General features: G+C 43.3%; 1 protein-coding gene across 5 annotated transcripts in view; it reads right to left on the bottom strand.

The window, feature by feature from the left end:
- Positions 1-16,178, bottom strand: part of RNF157 (ring finger protein 157) — an 82,361-nt gene that overhangs the window by 23,594 nt on the left and 42,589 nt on the right. For 4 of the 5 annotated variants that reach the window (XM_007185742.3, XM_007185744.3, XM_007185741.3 and 1 more), the window contains exon 3: positions 5,072-5,160. In XM_007185742.3, coding sequence (XP_007185804.1) covers positions 5,072-5,160 — 89 coding nt within the window. Of the gene's footprint in view, positions 1-5,071; positions 5,161-6,176; positions 6,388-16,178 lie in introns of those variants that run through there. The other variant, XM_057536073.1, reaches the window with a different exon arrangement.

Genomic DNA, 16,178 nt, shown 5'->3' with positions numbered 1-16,178 from the left:
TTCTTTAGAGAAAACCGCCTTTACCTCTGTAGCTGACCATTTTGGCATTTATCTGCATGTTAATTTTTCAGTTTTAGGCATTATCTATTGACTTCCTACTATGGAAATGAGACTTTCTCTTTCCTCACTCTGCCCCATATAGGGACACGCCTTCCACCATGCGATACACCATGATTTTGTTAGCTCAGTACATCTTCGTCTATACGACTGTGAATCCATCAACATTATTCACAGCTCGGCCACAGAGTAATCTCTAATTATTTTTCCTTTCCTGCGTAAGTTTTTCTTAGAGCTTGTGCTCATTTTGCTTTTTTTCCAGTTGCTTAGTCTTTTAGGCACTAGTCACTAATTCAAATTCAAACTCTTTGGCTGTCTACATCTCAGCGTTCAGACGTACCAGGTAGTCTATGCACCTTGTCTTTTTGAGCAGGACGTTTATGGAGCGTCCTTCTGACCTGCTCCATCTGGACCCTGATCCCTCCGTACCTGCACATGGCCGGCACCCTGGAATCTCCCTGTCCCACCTCCCTGTGTGTCCCTTTTGCCTCTCTCCCGGAGAATTGCATGCTTCCTGCACCTCCTGGCTTCCTCTTTCTTGGGTTACGCTTTCATTTTGCTGGAGCACAACTTCCAGTAGCTTCCTGAAAAGGGGTGTGTTGGAGGGATAAACTTTTCGAGAGATTTTATTATACAATCACACTTCATTGAAAGTCTGGCTGAGGGAATTCCCTGGTGGTCCAGTGGTTAGGACTCTGTGCTTTCACTGCTGAGGATGAGGGTTCAATCCCTGGTTGGGGAACTAAGATCCTGCAAGCCACGAGGCCAAAAAAAAAAAAAAAAAAAAAAAAGTCTGGCTGAGTAAAGAATTCTGGATTATAAATACTTTAAAAAAGTCATTTCAGAGCATTGCTGCATTATCTTTTAGCTCCCAGGGTCGCTTTCATCATCGATTGGGCTGGGCACTCGGTGGACCTTTGTAGAAACTCTTAAATTATGTACGTCATCGGTGATTCCTTCCTTCTATAGTCTCCATTCTCTCTTTCTAGAGCCATTAGTTGGCTGTTGGACCCTCTAAACGGACCTTATATTCTTCGTATCTTTCCTCTTCTGTTTTCCATATCTTTGCCTTTATGCTCCACTTCCTAGAACATTTCAACTTTTCTTCCGACATTCTATTGATTTTTTCATTTCTATGTTTTTAAGCTCTGAGAGCCTTGTTTGTTTGCTAAATGCTTTGTGTCACTGTGTCTGTGAAATAAGAAGGCAGTATCTTCTCTATGTCTCTGAGGCTACAAATCAAGGGTTCCTCTTCCTGCAGTTTTTTTTTTTTTCCTGCATAGTTTTTATTTCCACTTTTTTCCCCTGTTGGCTTGTTTTACAATTGTCTTTCATATGATAGGCGTTCCTTATACATCTGAGACTCTTTGGTTGTCTGCTCATACTAAGACATTTAAACCCCCTAATTGTGGTCCATGGGGACTTCCCTGGTGGTCCAGCGGTTAGGACTCCACGCTTCCGCTACAGGGAGCTTGGGTTCGATCCCTGGTCAAGGAACTAAGATCCCGCATGGCACGCGGCCCAAAAAAATAAAATCCTGATTGGAACTGAGTGCATGGTGGGGCTTGGGGATGCTAGGCTTCCCTGGGGACTCATCTGGGTCTGGTGAGGAACCTCCAAAGCCAGTCTCTTTGGTCTTCCCACCTGGGGGGGTCTGATTGTCCAAAGAACAGTTTTCCTCTCTTCTAACAATGGCCGGGCTGCTGGCATTCTGGGCTTAGAGTTGGGGTTGGGGGGGCAGGCTGGAGGGCTCAGCATCCAACGTTTCTGAATTCACTTAACCCCCTGATTTCAGTACTGAGTCCAGCCCTTAGCTGTGCCTCAGTCCCCCAAGTCCAGAGATTCTCTGTTTGAACTTTTCCAGTGAGCGTCCTCTGCTAGCCTTTTGCCAGGGTGTGGGAGGGCAGTTCTGGCTGTGTAGTCTAAGGGAGGGAGGATCTGAATACCTCTCAAGCAGACTTTCCACTAACCCCCCTCCTTTTAGCCCCCCCCACCCCCAAGATGTCCAGAGGTACCTGGAACTGCCAATTCCTGAGCCTTCTGGGGGAAACCATAGTACAAACTAGTGATTCTCAGCTTTTCCTTCTGTTTGCTTAGGATCCTGATTTCTCAGGTTTAGTAAGTCATTTAACATTCACCACCTGTTTCCAGCCTCTAAAATTTCTTTTAAATTAATTAATTAATTAATTTATTTTTGGCTGCGTTGGGTCTTCGTTGCTGCGTGCGGGCTTTCTCTAGTTGCGGAGAGTGGGGGCTACTCTTCGTCGCGGGGTGTGGGCTTCTCATTGCGGTGGCTTCTCTTGTTGCGGAGCATGGGCTCTAGGCACGCGGACTTCAGTAGCTGTGGCTCAAAGGCTCTAGAGCGCACAGGCTTAGCTGTTCCGCGGCATGTGGGATCCTCCCGGACCAGGGCTTGAACCCGTGTCTCCTGCATTGGCAGGCAGATTCTTAACCATTGCGCCACCAGGGAAGCCCCAGCCTCTAAAATTTTGTTGCCGTCGCTCCTTTCCCACTCTCCCAATTTTTGTGGATTTGTGCTGTTTAAAAATACTCATTATTGTTTAGTGGGGTTTGCAGAGGCATGTTCAATGCTCCATCTTTACCTGGAAATCTGAGAATCAGAATTTACTTTAGTCCCATCTCAGAAAAAACAAAATCAAAACTCACCCTTCATCTTAACATTTATTGATCACCAGGTGCTTTCCCTTTCATTATCCCCTTTAATTTTTTTTTTTTTTTTTAAGGATTTTCTTATTTATTTATTTATTTATCCTTGGCTGTGCTGGGTCCTCGGTTCGTGCGAGGGCTTTCTCCAGTCGCGGCAAGCGGGGGCCACTCCTCATCGCGGTGCGGGGACCGCTCTTCATCGCGGTGCGCGGGCCTTTCTCTATCGCGGCCCCTCCCGTCGCGGGGCACAGGCTCCAGACGCGCAGGCTCAGCAATTGTGGCTCACGGGCCCAGCCGCTCCGCGGCATGTGGGATCCTCCCAGACCAGGGCTCGAACCCGTGTCCCCTGCATTAGCAGGCAGACTCCCAACCACTGCGCCACCAGGGAAGCCCTATCCCCTTTAATTTTGACAACAGCCATGAAAGGTAAGGTTGGTTCACTCTTTTACAGGTGAGAACCAGAAGCTCAGAGCAGTTGCCTCATTTTATTCTAGAGCTGCAGCCAGGCTGCCACGTCCGAGGCCAGGACCTCAAGGGGGCTCAGACCCCTGAATCTGTCTCCATCAAATAGGCGAGCAGACCATATGTGATGAGAGAAACAAGTGGCTGGAGCAGCTGACAGCTGGCAGGCTACCGAGGCCTCAGTAGCCTCCATCTCTCCTGCTGCGGCAGGAACTCCCCGGTGGAGGGGGGACGCCCGGCTGCAGACTCTTCTGCAGCAAAAGAGTTTCCCCTTGGCTGCGCCGTCCCCAGGGTTGACCCCGGAGGCAGTTGAAAACCTCAGGGACAAATAAAATATTAAAAAACTGAGACAGAAAACAGATTAGTGGTTGCTTAGGCCGGGAAGAGGGGTTTCGGGGGGAAATGGGGGATGATTAATAATGAGTATCGGGTAATAATGAGTATCGGGTTTCTTTTCTGGGTGATGAAAATGTTCTAAAATTAGATAGTAGTGATGGTTGCACAACTCTGTGAATAACTAAAAATCACTGAATCGGGGGTCTTCCCTGGTGGTGCAGCGTATAAGACTCCGCGATCCCAATGCAGGGGACCCGGGTTTGATCCCCACTCAGGAAACTAGATTCCACATGCATGCCGCAACTAAGAGTTCACATGCCGCAATTAAGAGTTTGCATGCCACAACTAAGGAGCCTGCCTGCCGCGACTAAGACCTGGTGCAACCAAATAAAACAATAAATACTTAAAAAAAAAAATCACTGAATTGTACACTTTAAATGAATGAACTGTATGGTATATGAACTATATCTCAATGAAGTGGTTATATTTTATTCCTAAAAATTTATTTTTTAAGATTTTTTTTTGATGTGGACCATTTTTAAAGTCTTTATTGAATTTGTTACCATATTGCTTCTGTTTTATGTTTTGGTTTTTTGGCCTCGAGGCATGTGGGATCTTAGCTCCCCAAGCAGGGATCGAACCCACACGCCCTGCATTGGAAGGTGAAGTCTTAAACACTGGACCGCCAGGGAGGTCCCCAAAGTGGTTATATTTTAAAAAGATGATCAGAGAGAAATAAACTCCCTGATCTATACAAGCATAAAATGGTCTCCGAGTCATCTTCCTTTGTCAATTGAGAAAAATGTGGGACCTCTGGTTTGCCCTAACCAAATCTGTCTCCCCAGGGAACCAGTGAGTCTTAGTAGACAGACTTGCTATCTGGAGAGCAGCATCTGTTTAAAAATCACATTATCTCTGGGACTTCCCTGGTGGTCCAGGGTTAGAACTCCATGCTTCCACTGCAGGGGGCCCGGGTTCAATCCCCAGTCAGGGAACTAAGATCCCACAAGCCTCGCCATGCAGCCAAAAAGAAAAAAAGAAAAAAAAAAATCGTGCTATCTCAGGGACAGCACAAAGGCGGCAGATGTTGATGATAATTAGTACTGACAGTGGTGATTAAACAACAAACCCAGCGCACCAGAGGAAGGGCACATGAGATTAAGAATAAATTAAAAAGGAAATATAGGCAATAAAATAAGGATTTCCTGCACCAAGTTCAAACATCCCATCTTCACACAGGCTTGTCGAGGTATCTGCAGAATTCACTTTATTCTCCAACTGTTCTTTTTCTGGAAGGTTCACCAAATCGGGGTAATCATGACAGCTTCCAGGAGAGTGAAAGTTCTTCCCAAACACTGACTATCAGAGAAAGTTCTGAACAATCTAGGTGCGGAGACCCCTCATGCAAACAGCCCACGGCCCGGAGGCCTAGAGGCTGGGCTCTGGGTCTGGCAGAAACTGCTCTGTGAGTCCCCTGGGGAGTTGGCTGCCCCTTCATGAAGAAGGGCCCCTGGAACCCGGCCCTGGCCGGCTGGGAACTTGAACTTACTTGACGAGTCTTAGTGTATCCTTTCGGATGTTGATCAGGCTTCTCAGAGTCTTCACTGGTTCTTGGGGAGGAGGGGCAGCGTAAGGAAACTGTGTCGGAAACAAAGTGGGAGAAGACTGTGTTTAGAAAGACGGATAACCATAGTAAGTGGACCTGCTCGAGGTCACAGCTAGTGGGAGAGCTGGGATCCGACTTGGTGTCCAAAGCGCTACCTTTATCTGCTTTTCCCATTAGATGAAGCTTATGTGAGTCAGCATTCAAAATGCGGACACCGAATAAAAACTCTCACTGAAGTTCCAAATACCAAGGGACACATGGTGGCCGAGTTAATCACAAAAGGCTTTTCCACCTGACCTTACACAACGGGGAGCCGGACCTGCAAGGATTTTCCTTCAGTGAAGCCACATGGTGTCTGAGGAATTTAGGAACTGCAAACACAAGAGAACCCCATCATGTGTACAGAGTGGAGGCCTGCAAACAGTGAAGAACAAATTTCCTCCGCAGCTGATCATATAAAGCAGAGTTTTTTAAAAAAACGTGAGCCAAAGAGCTCTTTTGGGGTCGTCAAAGGTTTGTGGTTGTCCATCATTTACCTTACGCTTTCACTCTCTTTCCCTGTTTAAACATGTGGGTTTGGAGTTGTGAGTTGATGACAATGAGGAGATAAGAAAGGGGACACAGTAAAACATTTCATTGGGAACTGCTTTGAGAAGATTAAGAGTGATTTAAAATGTTCCCGCTATTCTTATAATGTCATTTGGGCAGTAAACATTTTTTACATATGATTCCCAGAAGACCTACTAGTGTTTGGAGCTTTGCAAAACCATGGTCCTCCTAGCTCTGAAGAGTCTACCCCCTCATGCTGGTCTCAGAAAACAGAACGTCCACATGAAACTCTGTGTCTTCACAGATTTTTGCTGTTTTACTTGGGAAACATAATTGAACCTATGGTACGTCTGATTTTGTGTATTCATTGTGATCCCTGATACTTCATGTGTATGAATGTGACCCTTAAGAAAATACATTTAATCCAAGCTATCAGCTGTGCATTCAGATTATTGCTTTGTGGGTATTGTGTAGCAACATTTTACTTTTTCATTGATACCTTAAACATATATTCTTTTTTTCTTTTTGGCCATGCAGCGCATCTTGCGGGATCTTAGTTCCCCGACCAAGGATCGAACCCGGGCCCTCTGCGGTGGAAGTGTGGAGTCCTAACCACTGGACCTCCAGGGAATTCTCACCTTAAACATATATTCTTTTAAAATATATGATAATTGGTTTTTCTGATTACAAAGCAATACATGTTCAAGCAGAAAACTCGAAAAACACAAAAAAGTACAAAATCAGCCATAATTCCACCACTCAGTGATACCAAAGTTAACATTTGCAGAATGTGTCTTTTTGGATAGGCACCCATCCACCCACCCACCTCTTCCCTCCCTCCCCTCCCTCCTCCCTCCCTCCCCCCCATTTCTCTGCACTGTTTCAAACTGTACCTACTATTTTATTGTCTCTCTTTCACTTAGAAAGATGTGGCAAATGTTTTAAAGCCTATAATTTGACAATATAACTACACACATTAGAGACAGGGGCCTACTTTAATCAATTCCACATTATTCAGTGTTTTCAGTTGGTTTTACTTTTTCTTTTTTTTCCTGATATAAATGTCGTGGTGAATGCTTTGTCCCTACATTTCTGCGTGCCTCTTTGATTATTTCCTTAAGACATTCCTAGAAGTGGAATTACTGGATCAAAGAGTAAGCATATTTTTAAGACTTTTAAAACTATTTTGCCAAATTGTTCTCCGGAAAGCTGATTCCAACTTTGCTCTCCTGCTTGCAGCGTATCAGGAGGCTTTTATACAGGAAAGCTGAAATCCTAGTTCAGATCCCATCTGTGGCCCATTTCTCCACACCCCCCAACCCCCTTTGCTGGGCTGTCACACTAAAGGAATTTAAAACAATTTTTAAATAAGCTTAAGCAAAAAGTAATTAGGCAGGAAAACCCAACACAAATGCTTGTCTATTCTAAAGCCAAAATAAATGACTTTGGGATTAAAATTTTTTTCTGGAGTAGCGAAGTTAATCATATTCATTTGCACGGGTACTTGGGAGTTATCCTTAACTCCTACCTGAGTTCAAAAAAAAATAGAGGTTTTCCCTTCACTCTTTGCCCTTTCCCCTCTATATCCTCCCCACCCCCGCAAAAAAAAAAAAGAAAAACAAAAGGAAGGGGGGGGGAAGTTAGTGTTCCTCATCTTCCATTTAGAATATTACATTTGATGGTAACTGGCAATGGAACACAAGTTATTCACTGCTCAGGGAAAGGCATCCGTGGGATCAATTGTTTATATATATAAACTATCCTTATAGTATAATAAATCCACACTTACATTTTTAGCTCTTTACCCTCTGCCCCGCCAAAAGAAAACCATTGAAAATCTGTTTAGGAGAAACTAATCCTGTTTGTAGGCTCTTACCTACCAAAGCTTCTGCCTTAGTGGCCGTTCACGTACCCAATCAGAGTCTACCGGCAACACTCAGTGCTGGGTGTAAAGAGAGACTTAAAGTGGAAAAGATAAGGTACTGCTCTTTCAGGAAGCAGCATTATAAGGAAGATGATATAGTTACACAAATAACTGTAACACTAAACAGAAATGCCACAAAAAGGGCAACGATAAAGGAAGTGATCGCTTCTGGCTGAGGTAATCCGGAAGGCTTCATGGAGGAGGTGGTATTTGATCTGGGATCTTGAAGGATAAACGTAATTTGTAAATTCAGAGATGACAGGCAAGACAGAGGAAACAGCAGGAACAGAGGCAAGCTAAAGAAAATACTCTGCTCTTAGAGTCGCCTCCCCTATCTCTCTAGGCCAGGTTAGCACACCGTGACTCTAAGCTTCTTCGTGATCTTCGCTTTTAAAATGATCATTTATTGAGCACTTACTAGGTGCCAGGCACTATGCTAAGCTCTTTACATACATTATCTTAGTTATCCTTGGAACAATCCTGTGAGGGAGAGATGGTTGTTCCCTTTTTGCAGATAAGGACGTTGACATAGCAACAGGTTCAGTAACACCTTCCAAAGTCCCACAAGTTTTAGGGAGAAGAGTTGAGGTTTGAACACATGCTACCTCCATCTTTCTCTAAGATGCTCCTGGATACAGCTGCTTAACCTAGAGATGACGAAGGGATTGAAGTACCATTTATTAAAAGATCTGAAAACACTAACCTATGTCTTTGTTCATTCTTTTTTCTTAGCAAGGCACTGATGAACTTTTTTGTTTGCCTACAGTACCTCTTTAACACACTCACCATTACTGTATTATATTTAGAGCAAAAAAAAGTTATCTTAGTTCAATTCAAGACCAGAGATTTCACTACTATGCTAACAGATACGTGTGACATGAAAGCAAAGTAACATCTTCCTGGGACCGAAGGAGATGAAGGTCAGGACGGACTCGGGTCCAAGCACCGCCCTGAAGGAGCCGCTCACCAGTCATCCACTGTGCTCAGAACAGCAGCAATAACCGTTTCTCAGTTCACATCCACAGTTTTCACTTGCTTTCTTATGACCTTGGAACCGTAATTTTCTCAGCCCCAGTTGTACCTCATTAGGGACTGAGTGATGACAAGAAAGATCAGACAGAATTTATTTTTCTCAGATGCAAGCGCCCTGGCACAACTAGGCCAGTAAACGGGAAGAAGTGGCCTTTTCTGTCTTGCACACAACATGCCGCCAGGCGCACAGATGGAGGAGGACCCACAGGTCTTCTGCAAGCCGTATCCTCACTTCTTGCCTCAAGCTCAGTATGGGCTTAGGAGACGTCTTCCCGTTTCTCAGACAACATCCTGGAGTAAATAAACTCTCACCACCTTATGAAGGACCTTAAAAACAGCTTCCAGAATTCTCTTTCACTTTTCATAATGAATACAGGCTTATAAAGACTAGTGTGCAAAGAACGAAATCGGGTCTGCTCAGGGACTTGTGGCCCAAACCTGCCGGGTCAGTAATATGTTGACAGAGAATTAAGGCTCAGGTCCCTCCACTCTATTCATCTAAGCAGAAATGCTGCCAGAAGAAAGCCCTCTTAATGGGGTAAAATTTGGGTAACTGTTGCAATGACAGCTTGCCAACGCCCATCCATGAAAAAAGAGAACATAGGGAAACGTTTACTGAGAACTTACTATGGGCCGGGCATCATGCTGGGTTCTTTAGACTTTATTTTCATTTTACTTTATTTAATTTATACAATATACATAACATGAAATGTATCACCTTAACCATTTTTAAGCACACGGTCCAGTGGCAGCAAATGCATTCACATGTCCTGTGCTATCATCACTACCATGGAGTTCTGGTTTAGATACATTCTTACTTAATATTCTAAACACGAATAGACATGTCGGCCATGCCCACCAGACTGTAAGCTCTTGGAGGAGAGTCTGAAATGAAGGAGGACCTCAAGAAATATGTTGGCTGACTGGATAAATGAAGAATATCAGTATTAACACCCCCAGTTTTCAGATAAAGAAACTGAGACTCAAAAGATTCACGTAATTATTCAAGGTCTCAGGGCTATGAGTAGCAGAATCAGGATTTGAACCCAGAACCAGGATTTGAATCCAAAAGCCACGTTGTTTGTCCTGCAGCTGCCTTGGCTACAGCAGGGCAAGGCTACACGTTGTTCTGATCCCAGGAGTGTTCCAGGTACCTGAGTAGAGTGTAGAGAGAGTCTGAACGTTAAACGATCACTGCAAAAGGTACCGAATCCTGTTCAGGTTCTAGAGGCTGGTCGAAACTCTCTGGATTACACCCTTATGCTTAGGCAGCAGTACATACAAAAGCATACCTAATGCCACACTCCTTTTAAATTTTAACAGGAGTATCTAAGGTCTTCTCAGAGGAAAGCTTTCTTGGAGCACTGCATGACAAATTCCTTTTGTCTGTAAGAGCTAACAGCACCTGTAGAAGACACAAAGGTACATTCAGGGTGTGACGTCAGAGAACACTGCCAGCAGAAGCAGGGGAGATGTTCATCACTGTTTACCTTCTGCCCAAGATGCTTCAATATGTGTTACTGATAGATATTCCTAAAGCACGGTGGTTTCTCCTCTAAATTATTTTCAAAGAACAAAGACATCTACCAATTCATTCAACACGTTCACTATACCCTGAGCGCTTTGCTAGCCTGGATTCGGTGATGGACCAGGCACGCCTCTCTTAGTTCCACCTGTAAGGGGCCCACAACAGAGCCTGCATCTGGCGCCCTGCACTCAGGTACCAGCAGCGCCCCCCCACCCCCGCCGCCCCGCCCCAGCCCAGGACCGGCCTGCTTGTGTCCGCACTGAAATAAGCCTAAATCTCAGAATAGTTTAAATCCCAAGCACCTCAAGCCCAGGATGGGAGTATAGTACCCACTCAGCCAGAGGAACTCTTTCAATGGACCCCAGGGGGTTGGCGATCAAGGCTCGTATGAATACAGAGCTAGCGCCTCTTTGACCTTTTATCCTGGTGTTCGTCAGTTTCCTTGTTCGTTTTCCTTACACCAGCAAAGTGCCACTTGGTGGCCAAATGTGGAACTGCCGGTTTAGATAGACCGGATATGGATATGGATGTGTGTGTGTGTGTGTGTGTGTGTGTGTGTGTGTGTGTGTGTGTGTGTGGCGAGGTACACATACCTATATATTCATATACACACATATATATGTATGTATATATCAACCATGTATCTTAGATTTTCTAACCATTCTAATTTCAAGTATTTTGTTAAACTTCCCCCTATGACTGCACTCACATTTTTGTTGTAGAAAATATGGTCCCAGTGCATACGAGATTAAAGGATCTTACTTCAATTGTAAATTATGGGTAATTCCCAGTAGTCTGTAAAAGGGACTATAATCCATTCATAAAAATAAATAATTAATTTCAATAAAAAGTGTTTTTTTTAAGGTACATAATTTGATAACATTTGCTATTAAATTCAGGCCTGATCATATACACACATAGCATCCTGGATTTGGCCACTGGGAACTCCCTCAGTTGGCTCCTGTGTCCTTTTGACTTGCCCCATCACTTTTTGAGCACTTCCTTACTTTCTGGCACCACAAGATATTCCAGGTTCATGTTGTGTTTTTCTGTCCCCTCCCTGGAATTGATCATGTCTCCAAGGATCCCTGGTTCCTTTTTAGAGACGTCTACCTCAGACCATCATGTATTCACTAATCTTTTACCAATGAACATTGCTCTGCTTCCAGTTTTCAATATTACAAATAATGATGCAATAAACATTCCCTGAAAGGAAACTTAATAGGAAAAAGGAGGGGGGGGTATGCAAAAGAAAAACAAACGAATATGACCTAATGCAGTTTTTACTTAAGAAGAAAAAAGCCCCAAATGCCAAAAATCTGCCTCTGAAGAGAAAGGAAATTATTTTTAGGCAATTTATGACTAAAAGAGAAAAGTACTCATTTTACACATAGCAGTCATGTAATATTTGTGTCAGAGAAATAAATAATAGTTAATATGGAAATCAACATCTGGGATCATATGAATAGCTCATTTACAGCACTCATTTACATAAGCTCTTGCTTTTATAGATTTTAGGGTTTTTATATTTAAAATTCAGTTCCTTTTTATTTGATGCCTGGTTATTTTCTCAGCTTTCTCTACTTCCCCTCTTCTCAGCTATGTAGTGCGTCCAAGACTTACCAGTGGATATATTTAGACTTGTGATACTTTATAACATTTTCTTAGATCCACGTCAGGGAGAACAGTTTACTCTGGTTGAATGATGTGAAATGAATACAAATTTGCCTATTTAACCAGCTGTAGCCCTGGGACAGACTGTATTGTGCCTGCTGTCCACCAAAACGTCAATGAGCTATATTTACAGCAGTAAAACCCCTTTTCACTAATTTTCCATCCAATCCTCGTGGGGAGTCAATCACCCGTGTAGAAAGACTGGTGACCACAAAGCTGACAAGATGTGAAAAGACATTTTTTTCACTCAAATCAAAGATGTGAGGGAGATACCACGAGGGTGTCACATGATGACCTTAACTCAAAGATGCTCTGTGTTCAGGTTTGGTTACCAAAGGAATCCATCCAAGATGGCAGTCTATTTATAGTCTGTTAACTCCTCCGCTGGGTCCCCTGGCAGGGCGCACACGGGACCAATGTCCTGGCTATATGACATCACCTCTAAGGTTGATCTTTCCAAAATATTTAAACCCTACTACGAGTATGCCCAGTTAACCAGTTCTCTTTGGTAACAAGAGCATGAAAGATCCACTGCAAAGAAAAGCACCCATCACAAAATCGCCTTGGTCTCTGTTAACAACCATCACAGACCCATTTTCTCCCTCTCCTTATGGTTTGGGTCTTGACTCATATTGTTCAGGAGTACTCAGACCGGGTAACAGGTTGCGTACACTCTGACATCAAATGCACCTCCAGGGCTATGTGTGCTGCTTTGATGACAAGTGAAACCTACTCAACTTCCTGTTCCCCTGATTGAAAGCCCCTCCCATCGGGCTAAAACACTACCCAATCATCCTGTGCTTCTACAATAAAAGTATCTTTCTGAAGATGAGCTGCTTTTAGATACAAAGGGTTCTGCCTAACACCAGCTAATTTTAAGGAGAGTTAAAAGGGAAAAAAGTGCTTTTAGTAAAGCAGACACTGTCATCTTTTCCCTCCAGCAAGTTGGTAAATAATGACTAATGGTCAGAGAAACGACTCCTTTCAGACCAGCACCCCATTCTAGATGCCTGACTTCCAGATTTCATCTGGTCAGGAGACTGGTAACCCAGCTCACAAATAAGAATCCAGTTTTAAGTAAGAGATTTTGAGATGCTTAATACTGTAGGTAAAGAATATGCCCAAAGCACCAGTATCAGCCAAAACAGGTATTCTAAAATACACAACAATAAAGCAGAAACACACCATTGTAAAGCAATTATACTCCAATAAAAATGTTAAAAACATTTTTTTAATTAAAAAAAAATACATAACATATATTTTTTTTTCCAAAGAAGCATATGAATGTTCGAATGCCACCAAGTATTAGTTTGTTTTCCAGTCATTTTATTTAACAGAGGCGTTTTCAGTAGGCCAGTTATTAAGAAGAGCAAGTGGACAGAAGTCTTCCTCAGTCTATATTTTAAAAACTAAAAACTGTAAGCTAGTCTTCAAGTTGAAAAACTCCAAGCTGCCCACCTGTGCCCCTCCTGAAATATACTGCCCCTAAAACTATCTCTGTAAGAGCCAAGATCAATTACAAGAGTTTCAAGTCTCCATCTCATATTTCTGGAAGGAAATATGCTCTGAGGGACTTCCCTGGTGGTCCAGCGGTAAAGAATCCACCTTACAATGCAGGGGACGGGGGTTCGATCCCTGGTCAGGGAACTAAGATCCCACATGCCACGGGGCAACTAAGCCCATGCGCCACAACTACTGAGCTCACGCTCCTCAACTAGAGCCCACGTGCCGCAAACTACAGAGCCCACGTGCTCTGGAACCCGTGCACCACAACTAGAGAAGAGAAAAACCCGCACGCCACAACTAGAGAGAAGCCCGCACGCCTCAACGAAGATCCCGCGTGCCGCAACTGAGACCCAATGCAGCCAAAAATAAATTAAAAAAAAAAAAAAAATCTTAAAAAAAATATGCTCTGAAGTCTGCTATGTTAGGAATCTCAGCTTCAGAAAAAGAATAGTATGAAATACAGAAACAGTTAAGTTTATAAGCCAATCAAATACAGAATCCTAAGCCCAGGTAATAAGGTCAGTTTCTTTGGCTAAGCTACCTATTTGCAGATACAGCCCTAGGCCTAGGAAGAAGGCCATTAGTAACTCAAAAACCCTAATGAGATTTTATTTTGGTTAGCTCATCATGAGATATGGAAACCCCGCATAATTAGAACAAAATAGCATAAAATAAAAACCTATAGCATATGTATGATAGTTTTAATTTCTAAATTGTTAATATTAAGATCTGTAGGGACTTCCCTGGTGGTCCAGTGGTTAAGAATCCACCTTCCAATGCAGGGGACGGGGGTTCGATCCCTGGTCGGGGAACTAGGATTCCACATGCTGTGGGGCAACTAAGCCAGCACCCCACAACTCCAGAGCCAACGCGCCACAACTAGAGAGAAGCCCACACGCTGCAATGAAAGATCCCGCGTGCCACAACTAAGACCTGACGCAGTCAAAAATAAATAAATAAATATTTAAGGAAAAAAAAGATCTGTAATTTGCAGCTAATTTAACAAGGTACCAATCTGTTTCACTTTGCCCTGCTAAGCTTCCAAAAGTCTTGAGGGCTGATTATTCTTTACTCACTCCTTAATAGCAGTGCGGAGGACTTCCCTGGTGGTGCAGTGGTTAGGAATCCGCCTGCCTGTACGGGGGAAACGGGTTTGAGCCCTGGTCCGGGAAGATCCTACATGTCAGGGAGCAGCTAAGGCTGTGCACCACAACTACTGAGCCTGCGCTCTAGAGCCTGTGAGCCACAGCTACTGAGCCCACGCGCCACAACTGCTGAAGCCCGCGTGCCTAGAGCCTGTGCTCTGCAACAAGAGAAGCCACCGCAATGAGAAGCCCACGCACCGCAATGAAGAGTAGCCCCCGCTCGCCACAACTAGAGGAAGCCCACGCGCAGCAACAAAGACCCAACGCAGCCAAAAATAAATTTAAAAAAATAGCAGTGAGTAGCCAAGGTTATATAAACCAACTGAACTAATTTCTTTGGCTTACATATTAAATATATATTAAATACATTAAAGTCTAAGCTCACTTAAAGTCTGTCTGTAATGAAATCTAGAGCTAGAAGTATAACTCTTATGTTCTAGATGGTGAATCTCAGAGACAAAATACAAATATTTACAATATATCATGCACAGAGTCCAATCCCAAGGTTGATTCACGTCACTGGCTTCTTTCTCATCCTGTGTTCCGTCCTCATCCCTTCCTTGACCTCCTATCTGACATCTCTATGTCCCTCCACCAGTCATCTATCACCTCTCAGTCCATCCTTGTAAATCTTCATGCCTTTAACCACATCCTTCAACACCTCCAATTTTCCTATTCTCAGCAAACATTTCTCTATGGCTCTTCCTCTTTTTACTGATTTCCTGCATGCTATTAAGACCCTGGGCTTCTGATCATCTTTCCAGGCTTGTCAGAAGTGATTCCAGTTCATCAAGAAAAAAACAGGTGTTGTAGCATTAACCATAAGCTTTCTGAGACTAAAAAGAGCCAAGTTCCAAGTTTAAACGTAGTGCAAAACAAAGACGGCACAACAGATAATAATTTCCCAAGAAGCAATACATGGTCATATCTCCTAACACAGTTAGTCTGGCTCCTAGGTTTATAATTCTCAGCCTGGCCAATTCAAAGATTCTTTAAGCACTACTTAATAATCCGCGAAGAAAGCACAGCCCCAGGATTAAGTGGGAAGTCAAGAGTTCAGCAAGAGGATTTAGTGACTGGCTTCTAAACAAATAAATTATGGAAAAAGAAAGATTTGTAGTGGGTAAACCTGACAGACACCACCTTCACTAAGTGATTAAGGTTGCCATCACTGGGAATATGTTATGAACTGTTATGTGCCTCTGATATTATGTAATAAGGGTACTTACCTCTGTGGTATTCTTTCCGCAAATCCATAACCCTAGTCTAATCACAAGAAAACATCAGAAAACCCAAATTGATGGGAGTTCTACAAAATATCTAACTAGTATATCTCAAAACTGTCACGGTCATGAAAAACAAGGAAAAACTGAGAAACTGTTAAAGATTGGAAGAAACGAAGGAGACATGACAACCAAAGGTAACTGGGACTAAAAAAAGACATTAGTGGAAACACCGGTGTAGTCCTAATAAAATCTGTAGTTTTGAAAAATAGTAATGTACCTATGCTAATTTTTAGTTTGGATAAATGCTCCATGGTTGTGTAAGACGTTAACATCAGAGATAGCTGGGTGGAGGGAATACGGGAATTCCCTACTACCTTTGCAATTCTTCTGTTAAGTATTTAAAAAAAAAAAAAAAAGTTCAGCAAGAAAAGTGCTGAGAGGAAATGGAGAGCAAAGGATCCCAAAG

This window comes from Balaenoptera acutorostrata, chromosome 20 (genome assembly GCF_949987535.1).
Source record: "Balaenoptera acutorostrata chromosome 20, mBalAcu1.1, whole genome shotgun sequence".
In the NCBI taxonomy this organism is placed as follows: domain Eukaryota; kingdom Metazoa; phylum Chordata; class Mammalia; order Artiodactyla; family Balaenopteridae; genus Balaenoptera; species Balaenoptera acutorostrata.
Note: the sequence above shows the minus strand (reverse complement) of the source record. Positions and strands in the feature narration are given on the sequence as shown.